The sequence below is a fragment of the Ammospiza nelsoni genome, chromosome 10, assembly GCF_027579445.1.
Source record: "Ammospiza nelsoni isolate bAmmNel1 chromosome 10, bAmmNel1.pri, whole genome shotgun sequence".
Lineage (NCBI taxonomy): Eukaryota > Metazoa > Chordata > Aves > Passeriformes > Passerellidae > Ammospiza > Ammospiza nelsoni.
Genome location: NC_080642.1, coordinates 510,351 through 531,999, shown reverse-complemented (window position 1 = coordinate 531,999; position 21,649 = coordinate 510,351). Strand labels below are relative to the sequence as shown.

The 21,649-nt window shown below is 49.7% G+C and overlaps 3 protein-coding genes across 3 annotated transcripts; 1 reads left to right on the top strand and 2 right to left on the bottom strand.

Moving 5' to 3' along the window:
- Window positions 1-214: 214 nt before the first annotated feature.
- SELENOT (selenoprotein T) lies at window positions 215-6,373 on the bottom strand. The gene is made up of 6 exons (XM_059479486.1): window positions 6,196-6,373; window positions 4,913-5,023; window positions 3,725-3,851; window positions 2,383-2,470; window positions 1,516-1,667; window positions 215-937 (listed from the first exon to the last, which is right to left on the bottom strand). Exons 1-5 carry the CDS (start codon window positions 6,360-6,362, stop codon window positions 1,543-1,545), a joined length of 618 nt encoding a protein of 205 aa, XP_059335469.1. The 5' UTR covers window positions 6,363-6,373; the 3' UTR covers window positions 215-937; window positions 1,516-1,542.
- Window positions 6,374-6,494: 121 nt separating this feature from the next.
- EIF2A (eukaryotic translation initiation factor 2A) lies at window positions 6,495-19,454 on the bottom strand. The gene is made up of 14 exons (XM_059479157.1): window positions 19,427-19,454; window positions 18,407-18,476; window positions 18,042-18,116; window positions 17,314-17,432; window positions 16,183-16,282; window positions 15,730-15,812; window positions 14,487-14,560; window positions 14,194-14,338; window positions 13,131-13,247; window positions 10,208-10,779; window positions 8,846-8,962; window positions 7,895-8,023; window positions 7,013-7,078; window positions 6,495-6,937 (listed from the first exon to the last, which is right to left on the bottom strand). Exons 1-14 carry the CDS (start codon window positions 19,452-19,454, stop codon window positions 6,872-6,874), a joined length of 1,761 nt encoding a protein of 586 aa, XP_059335140.1. The 3' UTR covers window positions 6,495-6,871.
- A 131-nt stretch (window positions 19,455-19,585) lies between these two features.
- SERP1 (stress associated endoplasmic reticulum protein 1) lies at window positions 19,586-21,501 on the top strand. The gene is made up of 3 exons (XM_059479402.1): window positions 19,586-19,752; window positions 19,841-19,916; window positions 20,118-21,501. The coding sequence occupies exons 1-3, from the start codon at window positions 19,669-19,671 to the stop codon at window positions 20,156-20,158; spliced, it is 201 nt and encodes a 66-aa protein (XP_059335385.1). The 5' UTR covers window positions 19,586-19,668; the 3' UTR covers window positions 20,159-21,501.
- Window positions 21,502-21,649: the final 148 nt, after the last annotated feature.

Genomic DNA, 21,649 nt, shown 5'->3' with positions numbered 1-21,649 from the left:
TAGGGGTTCACCTGGCCAACTTCCCTCAGGGAGGCCACACCTGAACTGTGGCAGGTGCCTGAAGGATAAGACCATGCCCCATGTGCCCCTCCCCACACTGGAGGTTCTTAGGGGCTTACACAGGACAAATACAAGGTCAGTAACTTTGGAAAGTTGGCTTTTTATGCAGTTTTTCCATTGCAGTTCCAAGAATGTCCATCGGTGACAAACAAGGTACTTCACACAGGAAATGGGAACTCTTTATTTCAATTAATGTTCTTGGGTTCTGTTCAGGACAGCAGGATGGCCCAGCTCATCTCTCAAATGGCCAAGGAAGAACTGCTGGAGCTGGTCCACATGATTAAAGAGCAGCTGATCTTAATTTTCACTGAAGTCACCAAGTGATGTAACAATTCTGCATATAATTTTGCTTATATAATTCAGTATATAATGCACTGTTCGACTCTGCCATAGATTTTGAAAAATATACAAACCTGTTTTAACCACATTAAAGAGATTTGATAGACAGCTATCAATTACTCAACAGTTTAGGACAATATCAGACACTCCTATAACTTCATTTTAAACTACAAAAAGAACATAAATTCATATAAAATACAACAGATTAAACAAACTTCTCTTTTTCCAAGGAAAAATTAGGTTTCAACTCAATCTGCCATAGTGTGAAACATGAATATAAAATAAGTTACCATTAGTAATGCCTGCATTGCTGATCTATGAACTGGTCGAATGAAGTCTTAAAAAAACTATACAGTATTATTGCACTCGTGGCTGTGCAGTGTGGACTGGCCAGCACTGAAACAGGGCTCATTGAGTGTTTGTCCAGGAGGCACAACGTGGCTGCAAGAGAGGCATCCAGCCTGCACCAACAGCAGCTGTCTTCAGTGCAGGCCTTCATGGGTCTGCACCACGTGGCCCGGGAACCACCACCCAATGCCTGCGGAGAGACACCTGGGTTACAGTCCTGCAGCACAGCAGCACACCTGCACTGAGCCAGCCCCAGGATGGGGAATCGTAAGCCATGCATTTTGAAAGCCACAGGTGACACAGGGACGTGCAATGCAGAGGAACAGGGCAGGACACCAGAGCATGACATTGTTCTGCTCTCCAGGGTTAAGCAAGGAATAGACAGCATCCTGTTCCCCAAGGCTCTGGAATTCAACTGGGTTAAAAGCCAGGGAGACCTCAAGCCCCAGGACAGAGGCTATTGTAACGCACAAAGCAGTTTCACTGACATTAGGCCTGCACCACAGTTTCACTGACATGAGGCTTTCTGCCTGTAGTAACACACATTTTCCTGCCTCATGGAATGCCAGCTTCCTGCTCTGAGACAGGCAGAATGAGCTACATCCCAAAACCTCCCACCCAAACAGCCTCTGTGACACCACATGTGGCAGTTTAACATCATGGGAGCTGGTTCTCCAGGAAAACATTTAACTGAACAAACACACAATCCTAAAATCCAGTCTCCAGTGTGCCCGTCTTATGTGGGCAAACGCACTGGAGGAGACTTACGAGAAGTTTCAGTGCTGATCGATGGGGCTATGATCGATGATGGGGCATTGACTCCATGTGCACATTGAGCTTCATCTCGTTATCAAGGATCTGTACAAGCTGCTGCATGGAGGGGAGGTGGCCAGACTCCAGCTTAGACCACACTGGGACATCTAGTGCAGAACACACACGGGAGAGAAACACCATTACACTGGGAGCATCAGAAAACAGGCAGATGTGCTGTAAACACGGAATTGAAAAGCGCCAGGAAACTGTCTGAGCTGGTACTGATCTAAGTTGAGGAAAGCATCTGAATCAACAATGCTTCCAACCTCTGGCTATGCTGAATCCTAGCCCAACTAGGAGAGCAGAGTGTCTAATGCTTCCATTTAGAAGTGTATCATATTGATGGAGAGGTGCAGAATATCCACTGACATTCCCCTCTACCTGAAAAATCAGTACTGTTGTCCATCAGTACTGATAATCCGGCAATAGTAATGGATTCTTTAGGATTCCAAAGCTAAAGCATGCTGCAGAACAGACAGGAAAAGCATCTAATTGGAAAGTACATGCCCCTAGCTGATGATTTCTTATTTAATGCCCATCACACACAAAGAAAGAATATAACACAGTTATTTCAAGGCACCAAATATCCCTCTGAGAAAGTTTTTACAGACCTGTTCTAGAATATCTGACATCTGTATAAATTGCTTTATAAGACTTCTATGATTTTCATGATTTATTCTGATAGGCAACACCTGAAGATCCAAATGGATGGCAATGTCCACATATCACATTTGGGACATAAATTTATTGACATCATGCCTCATTCTCCACACCCCACAGCCCTCACATATGTGACACCCCTCAAACAAAGTCTCAGCTCACCATTCAAAGTGATTTCAAAAGCCCCAGTGGACATACACTGGTTCTCAATCATGTTGCTCAGGAAGAAGACCATCATGCAGGCGTACACCTGGAAGGGAACAGAGACCCACACAGACCTCAGCCATGTTAGGCACACCTGCTGTTGTCCACAGCTGCCTCTGAACTCGCTGTCATTGCTCAAGGAATGTTCCCATCTACAGACACCTCCTCTTCCTCCTTTTACAAACTGCACCTTGCCTCCCCCAGAAAAGCACCAAGCCAGCTCCAACCCCAGCCAACTCGCAGCCCTCTGCACCCCTCTGGACCCAGCACAGGCAGCTGCAGGGGGCTGGCAGTGTGACATGGGAACTCCACTGTCCCCAGACACAGCCTGTCACTGTCACAGCAATCTCCAGATCACAGAGCCTAGGGCCCAGCCACAAACAGCAGAGCAAGGCAAGTCACGTGCACAGGACCCTCCTGCACACCTCCAAGCCTTCATCTGGAATCTTCTCTGTGCATGGGTGACTAAGGAGGAAAGGACAGCATCTTCAGCAGTGCAGCTCCTCCCTCACCACCAGCATCTCTCTAATTTCCTTTTCCAGTTCACAGGCACACTCACACAAGTCACTGCAACACCACAGAACCTGGCACAGGGACAGCAGCCACGCACTGCAGCCAGTCCAGCCAGGCATGCAGTTGACCCATTTAATTCAAATGGAAATATTACAGCTTCTGGGCATGCAAACTGGCCAGTGAGAGACCCAGGGCACTGGGCAGCTCAGCATGAAGGTCTGTAAATTAGTTTAGTTTAGTGGAATAAATCTAGAACAAGATTACTCTAAATCAGAGTACAAAACACTGAATCTACTGGCATCATCAGTACTGACGCATGGGAATATTCTCCCACAACGTCATGCCAGTCTGCTCTCCGAAAACACCCACAACATTTCAACTTCATTTCTCTAACGCCCTTCTAATTGCTGCCTAATCTATCAGGAGTCTGATGGAAGCATCAACTGCAAAACCATTATGAGACAACAGAGAAGGGAAATGGTAATTTTAACATCAACAATATTGGCTTGAAATGTTCTTCTTGAGCCCTAAAAAATAAAGAACTCTTTTATTGTCTTTGTCAGCACTTTAACCTCAGCTGCCCCTCTGCAGTAGCAGCAGCCTGGAAAGAGATCACAGAAGCACATCTGGCTTTGTCAAAAGCATAAAGCACAATTGGCAAGAATTATTCTACCATAAGGCTGCAGCATATGAAAGGTAAATCAGTCAGAACTGAGGGACCCAGAGTGCACCCTCATGAAGTAACTTTGAAGCTGCTTTTTCAGATTAAAAGAAGTATGTCCTTTACCTTGTTTTCCTGGCCCCACTGCCAGATGCTTGGAGCTTGCATGCCAAAGAAAGCAAACGGGTCCTTGCCAACAATGATTAAGCCAATTAATACTAGTTTGAAGACAGACAGGAAGGATGCTATGTGCCTGTTGGAGACAACACACAGCAGTGACTGAAAGGTTCAGTTCCTACTTCACCATACACAACTGTAATTCACATCACTAGGAGACAGTACAATCAAATGTTTCAGGGAAGTACAAAACTTTCCAAAGTTTATCTCACTGTAAAAAAAACCCAAACCAAGTCAAACCAACAAAACAAAAAAGCAACACACATAACAACACCTCTAATAAGGCCCTGCTTCTGCACAGCACCCCAGAAAGCTACCTTCCTGTAAACCACAGAGAGATTCTTTTGCTCCTCAGCAGACTTCAAACTTCAAATAGGACTTTGCCTTTATGCCTGGATAACAGATTCAGTTTCTAAAGCTGTTCCATATTACACTGACGGGCACCCTTCCTGTGGAGCATTTCCCAGTGATGTGCAACTCCCCAGAGCCAGCCCACACGGAGGCACTGCGCCCCGCAGCCTCCCACCACCACAACCCTGCCAGAAACCGGGCCAACGAGCGCTCCAGGAGCCACCCAGTAACTATGGCATCACTCTCCAGCGTGGGCACACTGCTTTAAGTAACAGGAATGACACTGTTCTGCCTTCTTCTGAATTTCTTTGGGCTTCCCCCCACAGCTGCACCAAAGGCCATTCCGGCAGCCCCTAACCTGAGCTGAGCTCTCCCTGATTCAGATGTTAACACTGAACTTTCCCTTCCTCTGTGTCCTTGAATCCATTACAGGCATTTGTCACTAAGTGCATAAGCCTGAGCAACAAACTGAATTTATGTCCAGATACAGCATGAAGAAAAGCTAGGAAAATTCACTATTTCAAAAACAAGTTATGTAATTTATTTTAGGTTGGATATGACAGGCCTCATCATACAGATATACGGATAGTGATACTTGTATGGAAAACTAAGGCAGCTGCCTGGAAGGCAGAAAATCACATACAAGAAAATCATACAAGCATCCCTGTATGTAATCGCAGTAGAAAATCCCCTCAAGATGACATTTTCAGTATTGTTTCAGTGTAAGTGCATGTGTTTAGCAGTGGAAAGCAGACAGAGAGCACACAGTAGGAGGCACACGCTCACCTATAGATAGGTTGAGGAAGGTAGTTCTCCCCTTCGATTCGGATGTCTGGGTACCGCTGGCTGATGACCCGCATGTACTCCTCAAACACCCGCCTGTAGCCTCAGGAGACACTGAACACAGACAGCACGGTCACCTCAGCTCCAGGGCCGCGCTGCTCAGCAGCACTCACCCTCCTCAGAACCCCGCCTAGCTAAAACAGAACTCACATTTTTTATGGCTCAGAGAAAACCTCATCTGCAGTGAAATTACACATCACAAATCCCAACAGGTAAACCCTGGGTGTGACACTGATTTGCTCCAAATCCCAGCAGACACAGAGCTCTGGAAATATCCACTTAAGCATCAAATCACTCGCTTTCCTTGTAAAAATCTGTTAAGTTACGATTAATTTAGGAACTCAATGTAAGCAATCCCTTGCTCTGTGCTGAAAAAGTCTTCACATAGAGCCGTCTGAATCCCTCTCTGGGACTGTCCAGACAGGCAATGTCTCTCCCAGCGCCATCTCTACGTCAGCACGACACGGGAACTGCAGGAGTTAAATATTAAATATTCCCGAGCTGTCCTCCGCCTCGCCTTTCGGCAGCCCCCTCTATAAAACTGCGGTAAACCGCCGAAGACCCCGAACGCGGCACTTTCCGCTGAGAGTTTCTGCGGTGCCTCGAGGACCCGCAGGGCCCGCCCAGGCTCGGCTCCGGCCTCCACCGGGCCCTGCGCACCCCGACGGCCGGGAACCGGAGTGACGAGTGCTCCGGGCCTGCGGAGCTTTTTTCGCCCTGCCAACGGGCTCCGTGCTGCTCCGGGGCTGCCTGAACCTGCTCGGAGCTGCTGACACCATCGGCAACACCGCCGGAATGGTGCAAAGGTGCCCCAACGCACCGACTGCAATACGGGCACTGCACCAACACAGTACATTACAGCCATTACTAAGACATCGGTTCCTCCCAAACGCTAGTCCCGCACTAGCACAACGCCATACACGGCATTAAAGGGCCCGAAAAGCGCGATTTTATGGCGGGTGGCCATAGAGCGGGACCCACTGAAAGAGCCGCCGCCCGCGGCCCGGCGCCGCCTCCCACGCTCCAACAAGGCCGAGCACCCCGACAGGTCGCCTGGGGCGAGGCGGCCCCTGGCCCTGGGGGAGGCCCCTCCACGGACAAGAGCGAGCGAGGCCGCCGCAGCGCTGAGGGAAAAGAAGGGAAGAAAAAGGAACGAGGGAGGGAGAGGCGACGGCCCGGCGGACGCCGCCATTTTGGCCGCCGCCATCTTGGCGGGCGCCCCTCACCAGATCTGAAACTTGAGCAGCGGCCCGGTGGCGTACGCCATGCGCAGCTTCTTCGCCGGCAGCCCGCCCTGCTCCGCCGCCGCGGCGCCGCCGCCGCCCGGTGCCGCCGCCAGCCCCGCCAGCAGCAGCAGCAGCAGCAGCAGCCGCCGCAGCCCCGCCGCTCGCATCTCGCCGCCGCCGCCGCTGAGGCACCGCGCGCGCGCCGCCTCGCCAAGGTCACGCGCGCGGCGGGGCGGAGCCAAGGCCGGAGCCCCGCCCCCTGGCGCCCCCTGGCGGGCACACAGCGCTCGACAGCTCGCTGTTATAAATGCTCTTTATTTCATCTACAGCCCGTCATCGCATAAAGATCGCATCTCTTCTTAAATATAATAAAGCTATCAAATGTCTTTGTCGCCTTCCCTTCTCCCACCCAAATAAGGAAAAAAAATCTGATCTAGGCAGTATGTTCTCAGAAAAGGAGCGCATTTCTCGTTGGAACAGCAGCAGAACTGGCTGACGGATACTCATCACTTGCTTACGGCTTTATGTGCACAAATCTTTAGGAAAACTCTTTTTTAAAGGCAAATGAGCAGCAAATCTGTGGACTGTCGAACCCTTGGTCATCTGCTGAAATGTTTAACAAAACTACATTTTGCATGAACTTTGTGATAGCACCACACTGGAGCTCGAGGAAGATTTAAACACCCAGTTCTAGGTCTTCCAGTTCCTTAAGGAGAGCAGCTTCTTTCTGAATCTTCTCCACCTAGAGCAGAAAATGTCATAGATGTAGCTTATTATAAAATGAACCTGGAATAAATTGTACAGATCTCAATCATACCTGATTCTTCTCCAGCTGTTTGCCAGCAGCTGCCTGTTCTTTCAGCTGCTCAATTGCCTTTAGTTTCTGAAACAAACAAACAAACAAACAAAAATATTGGTGAAACAACAACAGAAAATAAATCTTACAAGTTGCTGATGTGTCTGGAGGCAGGTCTCTATGGAAAGCACAATCCCTTGACCATCTCCAGAGGCTTCACCCAGAATTTCCCACCCACAACCCACATTTCTTTCAGGAATAGAACTTAGGAACAGCAGTACTTCATCCCAGAAACAAACACCAGGCATTGTCTCACTGAAGGGCTAGATCCAAAACTGGAAATTACTCCATCACCATCCCTCTTCACCACACATTCTCCTCAAAAAGCCTGGAAAGTTAATCCAGAGACTATGAGCAGCAGGAGGCAGCAAGATAAATGGGAAAGATTCTCTAGCCAGAACTTAACAATTCCTGTTCTGGAATTATTTAATGCAAGAATTCTCAGGACTGGCAGTAAACTTTGCACTCAGGCCACAAGGGCACTGCTCCCTTGGCAGATGCAGGTCCCAACACCCACAGAAGGCACAGAGCTCCCGTCTGAGCACCAACACCTGCCAGGGCACCCTGACCCTCAGCTGGGACTGGCTGCACCTCCACAGCGTTCCTGAGGGTCAGCTTTAGAAACTCCTCCCTGTGCTGCCACCTCTGATGGGACCTTCAGGAGCCCTGGCACACGATGGCTGCACAGGTGGGAGGGCAAAGGGAGGGGGGTACAAATCCGGGACAATTCCGTGAAGGTTCCTGCATGCTCCTGGACTCAGCTCACCTTACACTTGCACTAGGTCTGACAGACCAGCCCTTGGAGGAATACTGTCTGTTAGAAATCTAAGAATCTCTTTGCACCTTTTTCAAATTCTTTATCTTCTTATCCACTTCAGGATCTCCCGTTGTCATGGCTGGCACAGTGTTCTGTAGGGCATTCTGTGGGGTTCTGACCTGGGCAGGGCCTTGGGGCACATCAGCTTTGGCCTCCTGTAGACACATAAACACAATATAGAAAATACCTTTGATTACAAAGAGAATGAAAAATGTCTTTAATCACTTTAGAGGATCCATTTAATATTCCTTCTTTCCCCAGTTTGCTGGACGTATTCCAAAATCCAGGATGACTTGCTCTGAGGTACTGCATTATCTATTGATCTGCCTTCCATGGACAAAGGCTTATGTGGAACAGCTCACATGCTGTTTCTTGTTTAATTTCTACTTCCTCAAGGTCCCAACCACACACAGCACAGGGAAACACCAGTTTAAGGGTGATACGACAAATACATACACAAATATTTTACAAAGCAGACTGGGTCATTGTCTGTGAAGCAAAAAGAAAGGGCTCAAAAGCAGTGCTAGAAATTTTTTTAAATAGCATTTAAAGAAATTATTGTGGCAGAGGTTTGTAGTAATTGGAAGGCTAATACCATAAGCTGACTTTTATCTACCTAGTCAATGAACAGTAAGTCCAGAATTGACAGACAGGCTGTCTCTGGTCTGCCCTAAATACACACCTCAGCCTTGACCTGCAGGGAACACAAAGCACCCACCTGTTCCTCCCTCCTACCTAAAACCAAACCACATTCTGCAGGATGTGAGGAGCCAGAATCACCTTGTCTCCACACTGATTTTAGCTAACATTTGCAGCGACTCAGCAAAGCTGTTACTACTGAATCACCCTTCTGTAGCTGCTCTTCTCTGGTTAAACTCTGCTGCCCTTCCCACACTGCCACATAAGACTGACCACTGCCTTTGGGGAAGCTAATTAACTAATTAACGTGATTCTTACAACAACGACTTTTGCAGTACCTGTTTAGCAGCTTTCTTAGCTTCGTGCTTCCTCTGATTTTTGAGAGCTATTTTAGACACTGGCTTATCACTGCCTCCCAGCTGGGGTTTCATGTTCTGGGGTGGCTCATCTTCATGCTGCGGGACATGCAAAATGGTTAAAACCCCACATTCCATGTTGGCACAGAAACCCCAAAATCTACCTCAGACAACATCATATGCAAAGATGAAAGAAAAAAGAAAGAAAAAAGAAAAAAGAAAGTGGAGGAAAAAGTACACACTCCTTGGAACAGCCAAAGAAAGGTGAAAAGTGTTTCAAACTCATCCACTAGAGTATGCATGGGACTACCCCGTGTGCCCCAATGATTTCACAGTTTTCCAGTAAGTAAACAAAATCACTGTTTTCTATCTCAGGAAGGAAACAAAATCCAAGAAGAATAACCAATCACAAAATGACTGAAGCCTGGCATTTTGCTGTTGCTGACAGCTTTGTAGTTCAAACTCCTGATGACCAGAGAGGAAGGCTGAGTGCTGGGAGGGGACTTGGGAGGCAGTGAGGGCTGAGAAAGGGGGCTGTTTGGTGTTTTTAAGATAACTCTCAACTGTGGAACTGTATTTTTTTAATGCGTGTGACAAAACTTTTTGCCCATATAAGTAAGGAGAATTATTTTGCTGACTGTATCTTTTCCCTACTCCCTCTGCTCAGGGATGGTCTGTGAGAGCAGCCCTCAGCATGGCTAACAACAGACTGCTCACAGTCTCCTGCAAAGCACCAGGCTCAAAATCAAAGCTTTCCAGGACCCAAACACTAAGGGTGCAGCTGTTACATGGAATTAGTTCTACTCAGCCTACTCTGGAAACCTTCAGAAAGAAACTAATTATACAAGCAGATCACTGTACTGAAATGTGTTTAAGCTGCAGCTGACTTGCTAATGATCCAATCTCCAGTAAGTACATTTACCTCATTAAAAACAAAAAACCCAAGAAAGAATGGCTGTTGGGAGGCTATTCAAGCCCCAGGCTGGCTGGGGTCAGAACTGGCAGGGTCAAGTCACCCAGATCAGAGGCTTCTTTCCTAACCAGAGTACTCAATTTCAGCACATGAGTTTAGTGTTCCAGTGCATGTTGCAAAGAGTATTATAGAAGGTTGCAAACGCTTTGCGAAAGGACAGTGTTTGGGCCAAAGAGATGAGAGCTTTCTAGCATACATTCTTGCAAACTGTGAGCAGAGTGCCAAAGGAGGTCACCAAAACCCCTCCGAGCCCCCGCAGTGCTGCCAGCCTGGCTGCTGCTCTCAGGCTCCTCTCAAAAGCACGCGGATGGCAGGCCAAGCTCCAAGGAGCCGCGAGCGGGCGGGCAGAGCCCCGGGGCAGCGGCACTCACCAGCTTGGAGCTCGCGGCGGGCCGGTGGCGCAGGGCGGGCGGGCGGTACGCCTGCGCGGGGCCGGGCGCGGCGCGGGGCGGCTCGCCGGGCGCCGCCTGGTACCGCACCGCTCTCTCGGGGAACACGCCGTCCAGGAAGGGCTGCCAGAACACCTGCCACATCTCCTGGTCCGCCGGCACCTCGTGGGCGTGCAGCACGGAGCCCGTGTAGTGCCAGATCTTGTAGCCGTTGCCGACGCGCAGCCGCGGGGCGCACGTGGCCGTCACGATGTGCTCCCCGTCGGGACACCACGCGAAGTACGTGGAATCCGAGGCCACCGGCTTGGAAATCAGCTTGTAGTTCTTAACGTCCCACACTTCCATCTGTCCCCTGAGGTTCCCAAACCCTGCCAGCACCAGGATGTGTCCGTGGGGGCTGTAGTAGGCAGCATTGCGAGGCCCGGTGCCAAAATCAAACACGGGGTCACACTTCAGGTTAAAAACCGTGGCTTTGGCGGGCATGAAACCATACACAGCGCAGAACTCGACAGAATTTGGGCTCCAGGCAACATCGTAAATAGGGCCGTTTTTGGCTAAAGGAAAAGGAAGAACATGCAGCTGTTGGGAGACACTGTTTTTTCAGAGCAAGCCAAAATAAAATCCATAGTGACTCTTCATGCTTTGCTAAAATGATGTATTCTAATTATGGACGGTGAAAATTAATTCTGCTAACAACAGAGGGAAAAACAACCTTGTATCTTCTGATAACTTTAGTTACAGTTTGCAACAACAACTGCAGTCATTCCAAATTACCTCTGTACGGCCAGCACCAACACTTTAACAGTAAGCATAGCTTGACATGTTAAAAAATTCCGTTTTTTTTTTTCCTCAAGTATGACCTCAGGGCCTTCTCAAATTGTCCCACTGGAAACCTGCAAAAACAGGAGTTTTATACCAGCTGGATAATAGCTTCTCTTCTTTTAATCTAAGAAATATTGTGTAGTTCAGCTTTGTAAAGGTAAGCAATAGTGACTTATCTTTGGACCATGCCCATGCACAATATTTCATAACTCAGACTTTAATGTGGGTGAGCACACAAAAATGGCCTTACATGTAACGATCAAAACTTGCTACTGTTAGAAGCTATTCTGGGGGTTGGAACATTAGGATATACTGAAGAATAATGAATTAGTGATGAAAACTGAGGTAAAATACCCAGAGGTAAATACAAACCATATAACTTTTCATCATCTGGGTATATTCACCTATAGTTCAGATAAATGCCAAATGCATTACTGAATCCTTAAATTCAGACTTGACCCAAGATGTTCAAACTGAGTTAAATGGTTCATGTCTGTTGTCACTCTGAAGTCTCATTATCTTTACAAACAAGGATCACACTGTGTTCCCCTTCGAAACCTTTTCAGTGACATTAACCCAATGCAGCTCAGCTACAGAGGTGACAGAAAATGACACTTGGTGACAGCAACAGCTGGAGAGATGAGGACAGCTCCATGCAGGCTTCAGAGCTCTGCCAGAGCCTGCAGCAGCACCACATCTTAGTCGAAAATGAAAAGCCCTTTGCAAATGCCAGAGTGGAAAAAAGCTTCAAAATTGCACTTCAAAAATGATCCAACTCCACAGGCACTCTCAGTCCAAGTGCCAGCACTTGCTTTTATCAGTTTGGACTTTTCCTTGAAAAGGAATAGCTAAATTAAATGAAAAGACTTCCTGTTAAATACAGATGCAGTAGAAATAAAGAACATTTTAGTAGGTATGTAGTTAAACAAGTAGTGCTCTACTTGTAAGCTGGGTCAAACTACTCCCCATGAGATTCTATATACTGAGTCATGACCCCAATTCTCCTTCCCCAGGGGAGTTACTATCAAGGGGAAACAGGGCACAGTACTCATCCACAAGTTTTGCAGCAGAAGGCAAACTGGAAATGCTCCCAGCCAGCACTGTTATGGAAGTCACATTCACCTCCAGCACAGGTAGTCCACGTCACCCCAACCCCAGTGCTCCCAAGCACTCCCAACAAACCAGCCTCTACAATCCCAAGCAGGCCAGATGTTTGCACACAAGAGCAAGAGCTTGAGAGAAGGAAAAAAGACCCCCACAGCAGAAGTTCAGGCATGGATTTCCAGTTAAAGCTAGACACTGGAATGAAGCACATTCATCTGCTGCCCTCCAATATGTCATTTTTAGGTTTTAAAACACTTTCAGTATTACAATACAAAATAAAGGAGTTTTATTTTCCCACAGACTTCGAAACACTGCTGTCACTCTGCCCTGGCTCACTGAGGGCAGTATCTTGCATGTGTTTAAGTGCAGGTAGGACTATTCAGTTTGGTTACACACATTCCTGCCCGTTATGGATTCTCAGACATCAACCTGGCTCCATTATCCAGGTGTTTTCTCAGAAAATGAGTATAGTTCCCTCCCTGTGCACCTGAACACCTTCCCAGTCAAATTATCAGTATGTATTTACTGGAACCTTTATGTATGTATTAATTGAACGCCACTGACATCAAGATGGTAAGTCTATCATAGGTAATAAAATCCAGCTACTGAAAAAAACTCCACACCAACCCAGAAAAAAGCAACATCCCCCTGCAGAGATAAAAAACAAACAACAAACAACAACAAAAAAAAAGGTGAAGGATTTTTTTGTTTAGAGGATTTTGTTCTAACGGTCATTTCATGAGACTAAGGAGCCTGGCAGAGGCAGGAGCTGCAGGGCAGCGGAGCCTGGCCCGGCCCCGCCCAGGCCCAGCCCCAGCCCCGCCCAGCATAGCCCCGCCCCGCATAGCCCCGCCCCGCATAGCCCCGCCCCGCATAGCCCCGCCCCGCATAGCCCCGCCCAGCATAGCCCCGCCCAGCATAGCCCCGCCCCGCATAGCCCCGCCCAGCATAGCCCCGCCCCGGCCCCGCCCGTACTCACGCAGCTGCACCACGGCGCTCTCCCCGCTGGCCGCCAGGTAGTGCAGCGTCTGCTCGCCGTAGTACGAGGCACCGCTCTTGTCCACCTCGGTGCTGGCAACCACCAGCACGGCCGTGGCTGCGAACACACACAGTTACTGCAGCGCAGCTGCTGCAAACCACGGCAGCCGCTGCACTAAACACCCGACTGAGCAAAACCAGCTCTGCTATGAGCTCCTACTGGGCGCTTGTGTGGTATCGGTCTCTTTTGAACTGAGTTTTTCCTAAATGCGAACACAAAAGCACTGAATACATTCCTTTCTCTATACATTTACTGTTAGATCACAAGCAAGTGAACATCCTTTGCGGCTATTAAAAAAAATTAAACTATGGCAGAAACCAAACATCCTGATCAATCCTTGACTGAAACATTTCTTCAACATCTTATGTATGCACATCTGTTATCCAAAGCTTGGGGGGTGCAGAGCAGGGCACTGTCTCACCAGGGCAAGGCCCAGCCTGCCCCTTCCCACAGACACACGCACCCCAAAATGTCTCAAGCAACAATCTTTGCTGTCTCTCACAGTCCCCAAGCATGGTTTCAACACCTTCCTTTACATTCCAAACTATGTGGGTTGAAGGAAAATGATTTGTACAAAACCATTCTGAAACAGCTCATTGCTAACAAACAACAAAGCGCAGAGGCCTCTCAGCTCACCCCAGTTATCATATGTATGCATACAGATAATTCTACAGGTTAAGATCATATCATCACATGAACTGTTGTTATGTTTACAATCCAATTTCATTATCGACACAGAATGCAAAATTATATAGGAATTTGTCATTCAACTGAAAACTTTACCAGCATGTATGGAATATTTTCAAGTACAACACAAAAAATGATGAAAGTCACAGGATAAGTGCTGAGCACTCCAGGGTGTGCAGAAATGCACCTCAGCAAAGCATTAATGGCCGCCCTCAGGATTTATCAACATATGCAAACTAAACACAAACCCCACACAGCAAACAAAGTCAATGCCAAACGAGCACAATATAAAAGTGTCAGTACACAGCTGCTATACCTTTTTTGTTCCACAGCATTGTCACCTTGTCAGCTTTAAAGAAGCTTTTGTTGGCTAGTGCTGACTGCGGGCCCCCGAAGTTGGGGTACTGGTAGAGCCTGACAAAGGACGGAGCACCTTTGCTGCCTGGGACATAAACAGCAACCTGAAACAGCCATGAGATTTCACTGCGGGTTAAAGCCTTGGTAGCCGGGGCATAGTTACTAAAATAGTTACACTAGTACTAAAATCACAGTGCGTTTTTTTTTTAAGAAAACAAAAAAAAAAAAGGTTGGAAGCTGGATCAGAAGTACCTTGGTTGGCTGTGCTCCTGGGGACAGCACAAAATCACTGACCTTCTGCAAATGCAGCTTGTTTGCAATGGTATCTGCCAAGAAAAAGGCCACAGATGTCTGATGTTAATGACAAACCATGTTACCTGGATGTCCTAACCACATCCTGCTGTGGGGCTGTATCCTGCATAACGCAGACCAGTAAAGAGAATCACAAAGGATCTCTTTTTCTAGGCAAACAACTATTATTTTCCCATTTCACCTACAAAACCAGCTTTAATCAAGCCTATGCCTGAAACTCAGCACTTAGTATCTGGAAGTTCAAAAAGCAAAGGAAGCCTCTGAACCCAAGGTGAATGCAGCCTGTGTTTGAAGCAGATCTTCTTCACCTCATCTGTGCTGGCTTCAGTCACACTCAGGTGCCATCACACAGGGGCAGGGGCTCTCCCCTCACACCTCCATGGGATAACTCTTCCCAGCAGGCTGCTCAGGGCTCAGCACAACTGACGGCAACAGCATCACCCCACAGCTCCACTGCAGCCAGCAATGCGCACTGCCAGCACACATCCTGCTGAGGCTGACATTCCATGCTTCCCACAGCTTGATTAACATCACCAGGGCTAATTCTCAGGAAACTGAACCTCTTGTAGCCCTAATTCTTCTATCAACTTTATATTTAAAACAAAACAAAGAATGCAAAACTAAATACAAAACTAAAATCACATGCTGCTGTTCTCCCCTCAGTTTTCTCTTCACTCCTTTACATTTTTGTTCTAATTAGTTTTTATCTTTCTGCTTTTTTCTTCCCCTTTCCCTTTTAAACACCTATCGACTCCAAATATTCTATCACCAACAGTAAATCTCTGTGGTAAAAATCTTCAGGCTTCACTATTTCATTTTTGCCACCAATTTTTTAATGAGCCATTTTTAGCAATCTATTGACAGAATATGCACAACCCAAGGAAGTAATGGCAGATCACGTTTTCTACAAAACAATTTCACGGATCTCATTAAATGAGTAACAATATAGAATAAGGCCTTTTTTACTGAGAATCAGATGCATTTCACATCATGTCAGTCAGTGAAAAGATAAATAAGAAAGTGAAATAATGATTCTGAATTCCAAACTGAAATAAAATGTAGGCAGTATTTAAAATAAAAGGCAAGCAAATGAAGAAACAAAGAAAAACCTGAAAACAAAAACCACCCCTCAAACGAAGCAGCGTTTATAGAGGGAATTAAATGTAGAGAAATACTCGCATACTGAAGTTGTTGTTTTCAAAGAAGTGCACCTCATTGTTCACATTTCTGGCACAAATACTTTCATCCTCTGCCCAGCAAGGACACCTGCACATCAAGGGGAAAGTCAGAAACACGAAATGACGCTCATCATTAGCACTCCAGGATTGTTTTTTCCCTCTACTGTGAACCCACAATGTTCAAACATGATACATTTAATGTGGATAAATGACATCTGCATAGCAAAAATATACAAGTGGACTTAGTTATTGTCTGCTCAGCTTTCCTCTGTGGTGCAAAGTGAGAGTGAATTTACAATAAACTACACACAGGCACTCACAGGCACAGACTCTGGCTTTCAGTTAGCAGCGGGCATTGCTTTGAAAGCCAACACCACACTAACAGCTCCATTTACCTGGATCAGATTTTGAAAACCACATTTCTTTGTAAACAATTAGCATCTGGAAGGCTTATTTACCAGTTCTGCATCTTTTTCTGCACAAAAGACTTTAAGCATTTTCCAGTTCTCAGATCATGGAGCTGCAGGTTGGGCACCCCGGCTGTGCCATCCTTAGCAGCTGCAAAAAAACATAGTGGTATTTGAGGCTTAAATCTGCTTCACCCCAGCATCCCACCTCATGGTTCTGCATGAACATCTCGAAAGCATGCAGCTTCTGCCCCCGAGGGACCAAACCCATGAATGCTGATTGCTGCACCTATTAACCTCAGCCTGCTTGCATAAAGAACTCATATTTGGAGTGCAGGGTTTCTACTCCCCACTGCAAGGCTGCAACCAACACCTGCACAGCTCTTTAATCCAAACCCAAAACCATCCTCAGGGCAAACAACGGAGGCATGTTCTCCACTCCAGTGTTTTGCTCTCACAGGAATGAGGTGATTTTGTCCCTTCCGCTGTAGTCACTGCTGCTCTCTCTGCAAGCCATGCAAAACAGCTCTGCTGCTTTTAAGCTGTCTGTACTCTCCTCCTTACCCAGGCTAGCCCAGCTCGCCTGCTGCTGTAGTGACTCACAGCAGCCCCAGAGCAGCTCACAGCTTGTGATGTTCTCTTACCCTACAGCCTGTCCCAGCTCCCAGTGTCCCCACAGCCTGGCCAGCTCCCAAGGCCCAGCCTTGCCCAGCTCTTCCCTCCCAAGGCAGCATTCACACTGTCTGTGCCTCAGGCAGGACTGCAGCTCTCCGAACCAGGATCTCAAAGCCCCCAGGGATGCAGAGCAGGAATAAAGCTCTGGACACAAAGAACCCTCCAGCCATGGGCCCCAGGCAGGACACAACTCTCCAGGACAGCACACCATGTCCCTTGCCTACCCAAGAACAGGAGCTGCCTGCAGGGCACACGGCACCAGGACCACTTCCCAAAGCTCAGGAAAGACGTGCCTGAGTGACAGAGGGACTGTGAGCACGGGCACTGACAGAGCGTGGGTGAGCACGGCCCACACCCGCTGCTCTCAGAGGCATCCCTCCCTCTGCACTGTGCTCCTGACTGCCCACACAACCTCCTGCGCCTTCCTGCACTGCTCATTTGGCCAGCACACGTGGGCTCAAAGCCTCCCAGCTGGCACAAAGCCCCCCCAGCTGGTACAATACTCACTTGCATAGGCCTGCCACGTTGCCAGAACGTTATTCTTTGGCGAGAATTCAAGGCAAACTGTCTTTGGGAGATCAAAGGAATGCAGTAACTCAGCTCTGGTGACATTAAAAACATTGACTCTGGAACCAAAAGATGCTATTTCAATAAAACATGCTTACAATAGTTAATTAATGCTGAGAGAATTGTTCAAGTCTTTGACTCTTCTAGATCTGCTCCAAATTTGGCCAATGGAACAAAATTGGAAGAGCTTCCCCTACCCCCCTTGTTTTTACAAAATTTTCCCAAGAGCACATTTTAAAACCAGACACCCAAGCTTGACAGAAACCACTGGTCAAAACATAATATGTATTTTTGTATGCAACACATAAGCTCTAAATATGAGATTGAACTCTATAATGCACCTGACCTATAAAAAAGGAACCTTGTATTGTAATGTTCACAAGGTGAATAGACTCATTATTTTCTGTGCACTCTACTAATAGATTAATCCCAGAGACCAGGTACTGGGAGCCATGAATAAAAAAACAACCAAATAAAAGAGAGCATACCAGACTGCATGGGAATGGGTGCATCACGGCTGCACCAAGAACACAAAATATTTCATCTGATAAAATCCATTTCAAGTGTACTTGCATTAACAGCAATCATCTTTACACAGACAAGAGTAAATAAGGCATAACTGATTACATTTCATACAAGCTAAACATAAGATAATAAAATGCACCCACTTTTCTCCATTGCACCAGGCAAAGAGGGAGCCATCTTTGCTAAAAGCAACAGCTTTGCAATTTTTTCCAGAATCCCTAAAGAAATGAGAAACGTACATAAGTACCCAACAGCACCATAGTTAAGGTTTTCTCAACAAAAACCAACCCAAGAGCTTTCCTGCCGTGCTCCTGAGGAGCCCTGTGTCACAGTGCAGCCCCTGCTACCCCTGCCCAGGGACTGTCACCTGGCAGCAAGAGCTCAGGCAAGTGCAAAGCCTTCCAAGCCATCGGTGCTCTGAACTCACTTATACTCACACATTTTTCAATCCCACAGTCTACCCTTACTTTTCAGAAAGCAATTTCTTTAGTGCCAGTGCCAGCAGTACCTTTGGAATGCCACGCTCTCAGTGAAGCTGGGGGGCCCATTCACCATGTAGAGCCCCTCAGAGCCTCTCACTGCAGGGGAAACAAACAACTCATTTCAAATGCAGGAAATTGGAAAAGCAGGTGATTTTCTAACTTGTGAACCCTGAGCCATGCACAGTGTTTCCCAGCCTTGCTACAAGGAAATTCCCAGACACAGCCGGGACGCGGCCCTGGAGCTGCCATCCCTGTGCAGGATGTGCCCCAGGGTGGGCAGCCACAGCCTCACAGGAGAGCAGCTCTTCTCACGCCCGAGTACAACTGTACAGGGTTCACGCACGGCACAGCCCCCAGAGACCCTAAGGGAACCCCTAACACACCTGAGGTGTGCCCCAGGACCGTGTTCTCCAGCCCTCCCGTCACGCTCCCCGTTAGGATCCAAACTCACAACAGACGGCAGTGAGCAGCCAAAAATCCACACGAGCAACTGCCGCCCCCACGGGCCCGAGCGCGGGTTAACGGGCTCGTGTTTAAAGCTCAAAAATACAGAAAAGGACAATACGCATCCCTTATGATGAGGGAGTTTAAAAAGTGAGACACGGAAAGGGAACACGCCTCTCGAGAAGCGGCAGCCAAAGCCCGCGGAGCGCAGCGGACACGGCAGCGGCTGCCCGCACGCCCCGGTACCCGCGAGTGAACCACCCGCGGCCGGAGAACGAATCCGCGACACGGGGCCACGAGGGCTCCGCGGGGCGAGGGAGCCGGCGGCGGGGCGGCTGCTCGGGGCAGGACCGGGGCCTCCCCTGGGGCGCCGCCGCTCGCCCTGGCCCAGCGAGCACAGGGCCCGGCGAGCCCTAACCAGCGCCGGGGCCGGCACCGCCAAGAACTCCACGACCGGGGCCGGACTTGGCCACGCCGCGGCAGCGCACGCCGGGGAGGACCGCGCGGCGGAAACCGACGGGCACCGGAGGGGCCCCGGGCCACCCCACCCCAACTCGGCCGCCATCTCCCGCGCACCGGCCCCGGGCCCGGGCCAGACGCACCTGCGAGCAGCGGCGTGGGCGGCGCCATCTTAGGGCGCGGGCGGAGCGGTGTTTCCGGTTCCGGGGCGGCGGCGGCGAAGCGGCCGCAGCGCGCGCCACGTTACCGGGCGGGGCGGGGCCCGGGGCGCGTGCGCGGGTTGGCGCGCGCGGGCCCCGCCCCCGGCGCGCTCCCGGCGTGCGGCGCGCGCGGTGCTGACGCGGCAGCGGCGGCCGGGCCGGACCGGACCGGGCCGAGCGCGGACATGGTGGCCAAGCAGCGCATCCGCATGGCCAACGAGAAGCACAGCAAGAACATCACCCAGCGGGGGAACGTCGCCAAGACCTCGGTGCGCGGGGCCGGGCCGAGCCGGGCGGGCACGGGCGGGGGTGGCGGGGCCGGGCCGGGCCGCGCTGACGGCGGTGCTGTGCTCGCAGAGAACGGCCCCGGAGGAGAAGGCGTCGGTCGGGCCCTGGCTGTTGGCTCTCTTCATCTTCGTGGTCTGCGGATCAGGTGAGCGGCCGCGCGCGGGCGGACGGGTCCGGCGGCGGCTCGGGCCGGGCATTGCCCTTCCGGGCCGGGCATTGCCTCTCCGGGCCCGGTGCTGCCCCTCGGGGCCCGGTACTGCCCCTCCGGTCCGGGCGCTGCCCCTCGGGGCCGCGAGCCCGCTGCTGGCGCTGCCCGGCGAGCGCTCCCCTCTCCGCTCTCTTGCAGCTATCTTCCAGATCATCCAGAGCATCCGGATGGGCATGTGAGGGGCCGGTGTCGGGCCATGGCCCGCCGGCCCCGGCCGCCGCGGCAGCTGCCGAGGAGCGGCGCGCGGCTCCGGCCGTGTCGCATTCCAGGTCCCTTCACGAGTCATTCCGAGTTTTCTAGCCCGTGCCACAGTGCCTTGAACAGCACCACATGTATAAAGCAATAAAAGTCTGTTGTTGATCTACAATCGTGGACCTACTTATTCGCTGAAGATCCGGCCTGGTCTCTGTAATACGTGGAGCTATACGCGACGTAGGTCCGTAGGAACTGGCATCTGTTTAAACACCGGTCCCAGATCAGTGCCACCCTCGCTGTATAGCTGGAAATGGCTTTATTTGACGCTGGAAGCCAGGATTCCTGTAGAGGCTGGAGCCCGACTGTGCAGCACGTTCCCGAGGAGCCTCTCTTGCTCCGACCCCGCCGTGCATCCTCCCGTGTGCGCCGGGCGGGCCCACTGCAGCATGGGCAGTGCTCGCCGTGCCCACGCCACGGCACCGCCTGTAGCTTTGTCCTAATCCACGCCAAACGCTTGTCTGTGTAGGGGTAGAGGGGTGTGAGGAGCTGGCACGGCCGGGCAGCAGCTGCTCTGGCAGGACCAGCGCTGGAGCTCCGTGGACTGCGGGAGCACCCTGGCCAGACCTGCGGCTCCCCAAGCCTCTCCCGGCCCTGCCTGTGCTGTAAATACTTCTTGGACAACTTTCAACAAGTGGTGATAGTTTTAAATTTGACAATGTTGTGTGGGAATATTGGGTGTGGGGGGGGACACACGCTGCCTCCCTGCCCACAGTTCTGCTTCTGTATGTGCAGCTCCTGCAGAGTGTGGTGTGTCTTGCAATATATATTTAATCCTATTTAAGGTAAAACCTGCCTTCAACTCAATTTCTTTTAACAATGGATTCAGTAATTAACTGCTTCCCTACTGGTGATCACAGTTCCTTCTTCTGTAGACGACTGTAACTTGAGATCACGTGGAAAATGCTGCTATTGATCATATTTCCCTGCTGATGGCCCTGACTCCTGCTGGCTCTGCTGTCTGCGTGGTGACAAAGGTGGTGGGAATTGCTCAGCTGGTGCACGCTGTTGCTAAAGGAAGATTTCTCCAGATTTCTTAGAAGACAAATTTTAAGTCTGGTTACACTAGATATCATAGAAAACAAAATGGGTTGAGGTTACTGAATTGCCTGTTAGCCGTGAAGGAGCAGATCTGTACGCGTTGTATTTCCATATGGAATCACTGGACTGCTGTGAGCCGGGGCTGCCCAGGGCACGGGGACCTTGTGCTGTGACAGCGGGGGCAGTCTGTATCATCGCTGATTTTAAATAAAGTTCTTTTCAAACGCAAGCTGTGTTCACTCTGCTGTGGGCAAGGCAGGGCGCTGCTGGCTGTTGAGGCTCGACCATTCACACCGAGCAGGGATTGACTGGCTTTTCCCTAGGAGGAGCCTCTGTGCCATGGGCCAGGCTGGCACCGGGGGCCTGAGCCGGGGCTG

Excerpts from the sequence above, each read along its gene's own strand:
- EIF2A (XM_059479157.1), bottom strand. The coding sequence starts at position 19,454 with ATGGCGCCGCCCACGCCGCTGCTCGCAG. Across the intron at positions 8,024-8,845 it reads CTAAGAAAGCTGCTAAACAG|GAGGCCAAAGCTGATGTGCC; the intron begins GTACTGCAAAAG and ends ATGTGTCTACAG. Across the intron at positions 7,079-7,894 it reads AGATAAAGAATTTGAAAAAG|AAACTAAAGGCAATTGAGCA; the intron begins GTGCAAAGAGAT and ends TGTTTGTTTCAG.
- SERP1 (XM_059479402.1), top strand. The coding sequence starts at position 19,669 with ATGGTGGCCAAGCAGCGCATCCGCATGGCCAACGAGAAGCACAGCAAG. Across the intron at positions 19,753-19,840 it reads GGAACGTCGCCAAGACCTCG|AGAACGGCCCCGGAGGAGAA; the intron begins GTGCGCGGGGCC and ends CTGTGCTCGCAG. Across the intron at positions 19,917-20,117 it reads CTTCGTGGTCTGCGGATCAG|CTATCTTCCAGATCATCCAG; the intron begins GTGAGCGGCCGC and ends GCTCTCTTGCAG.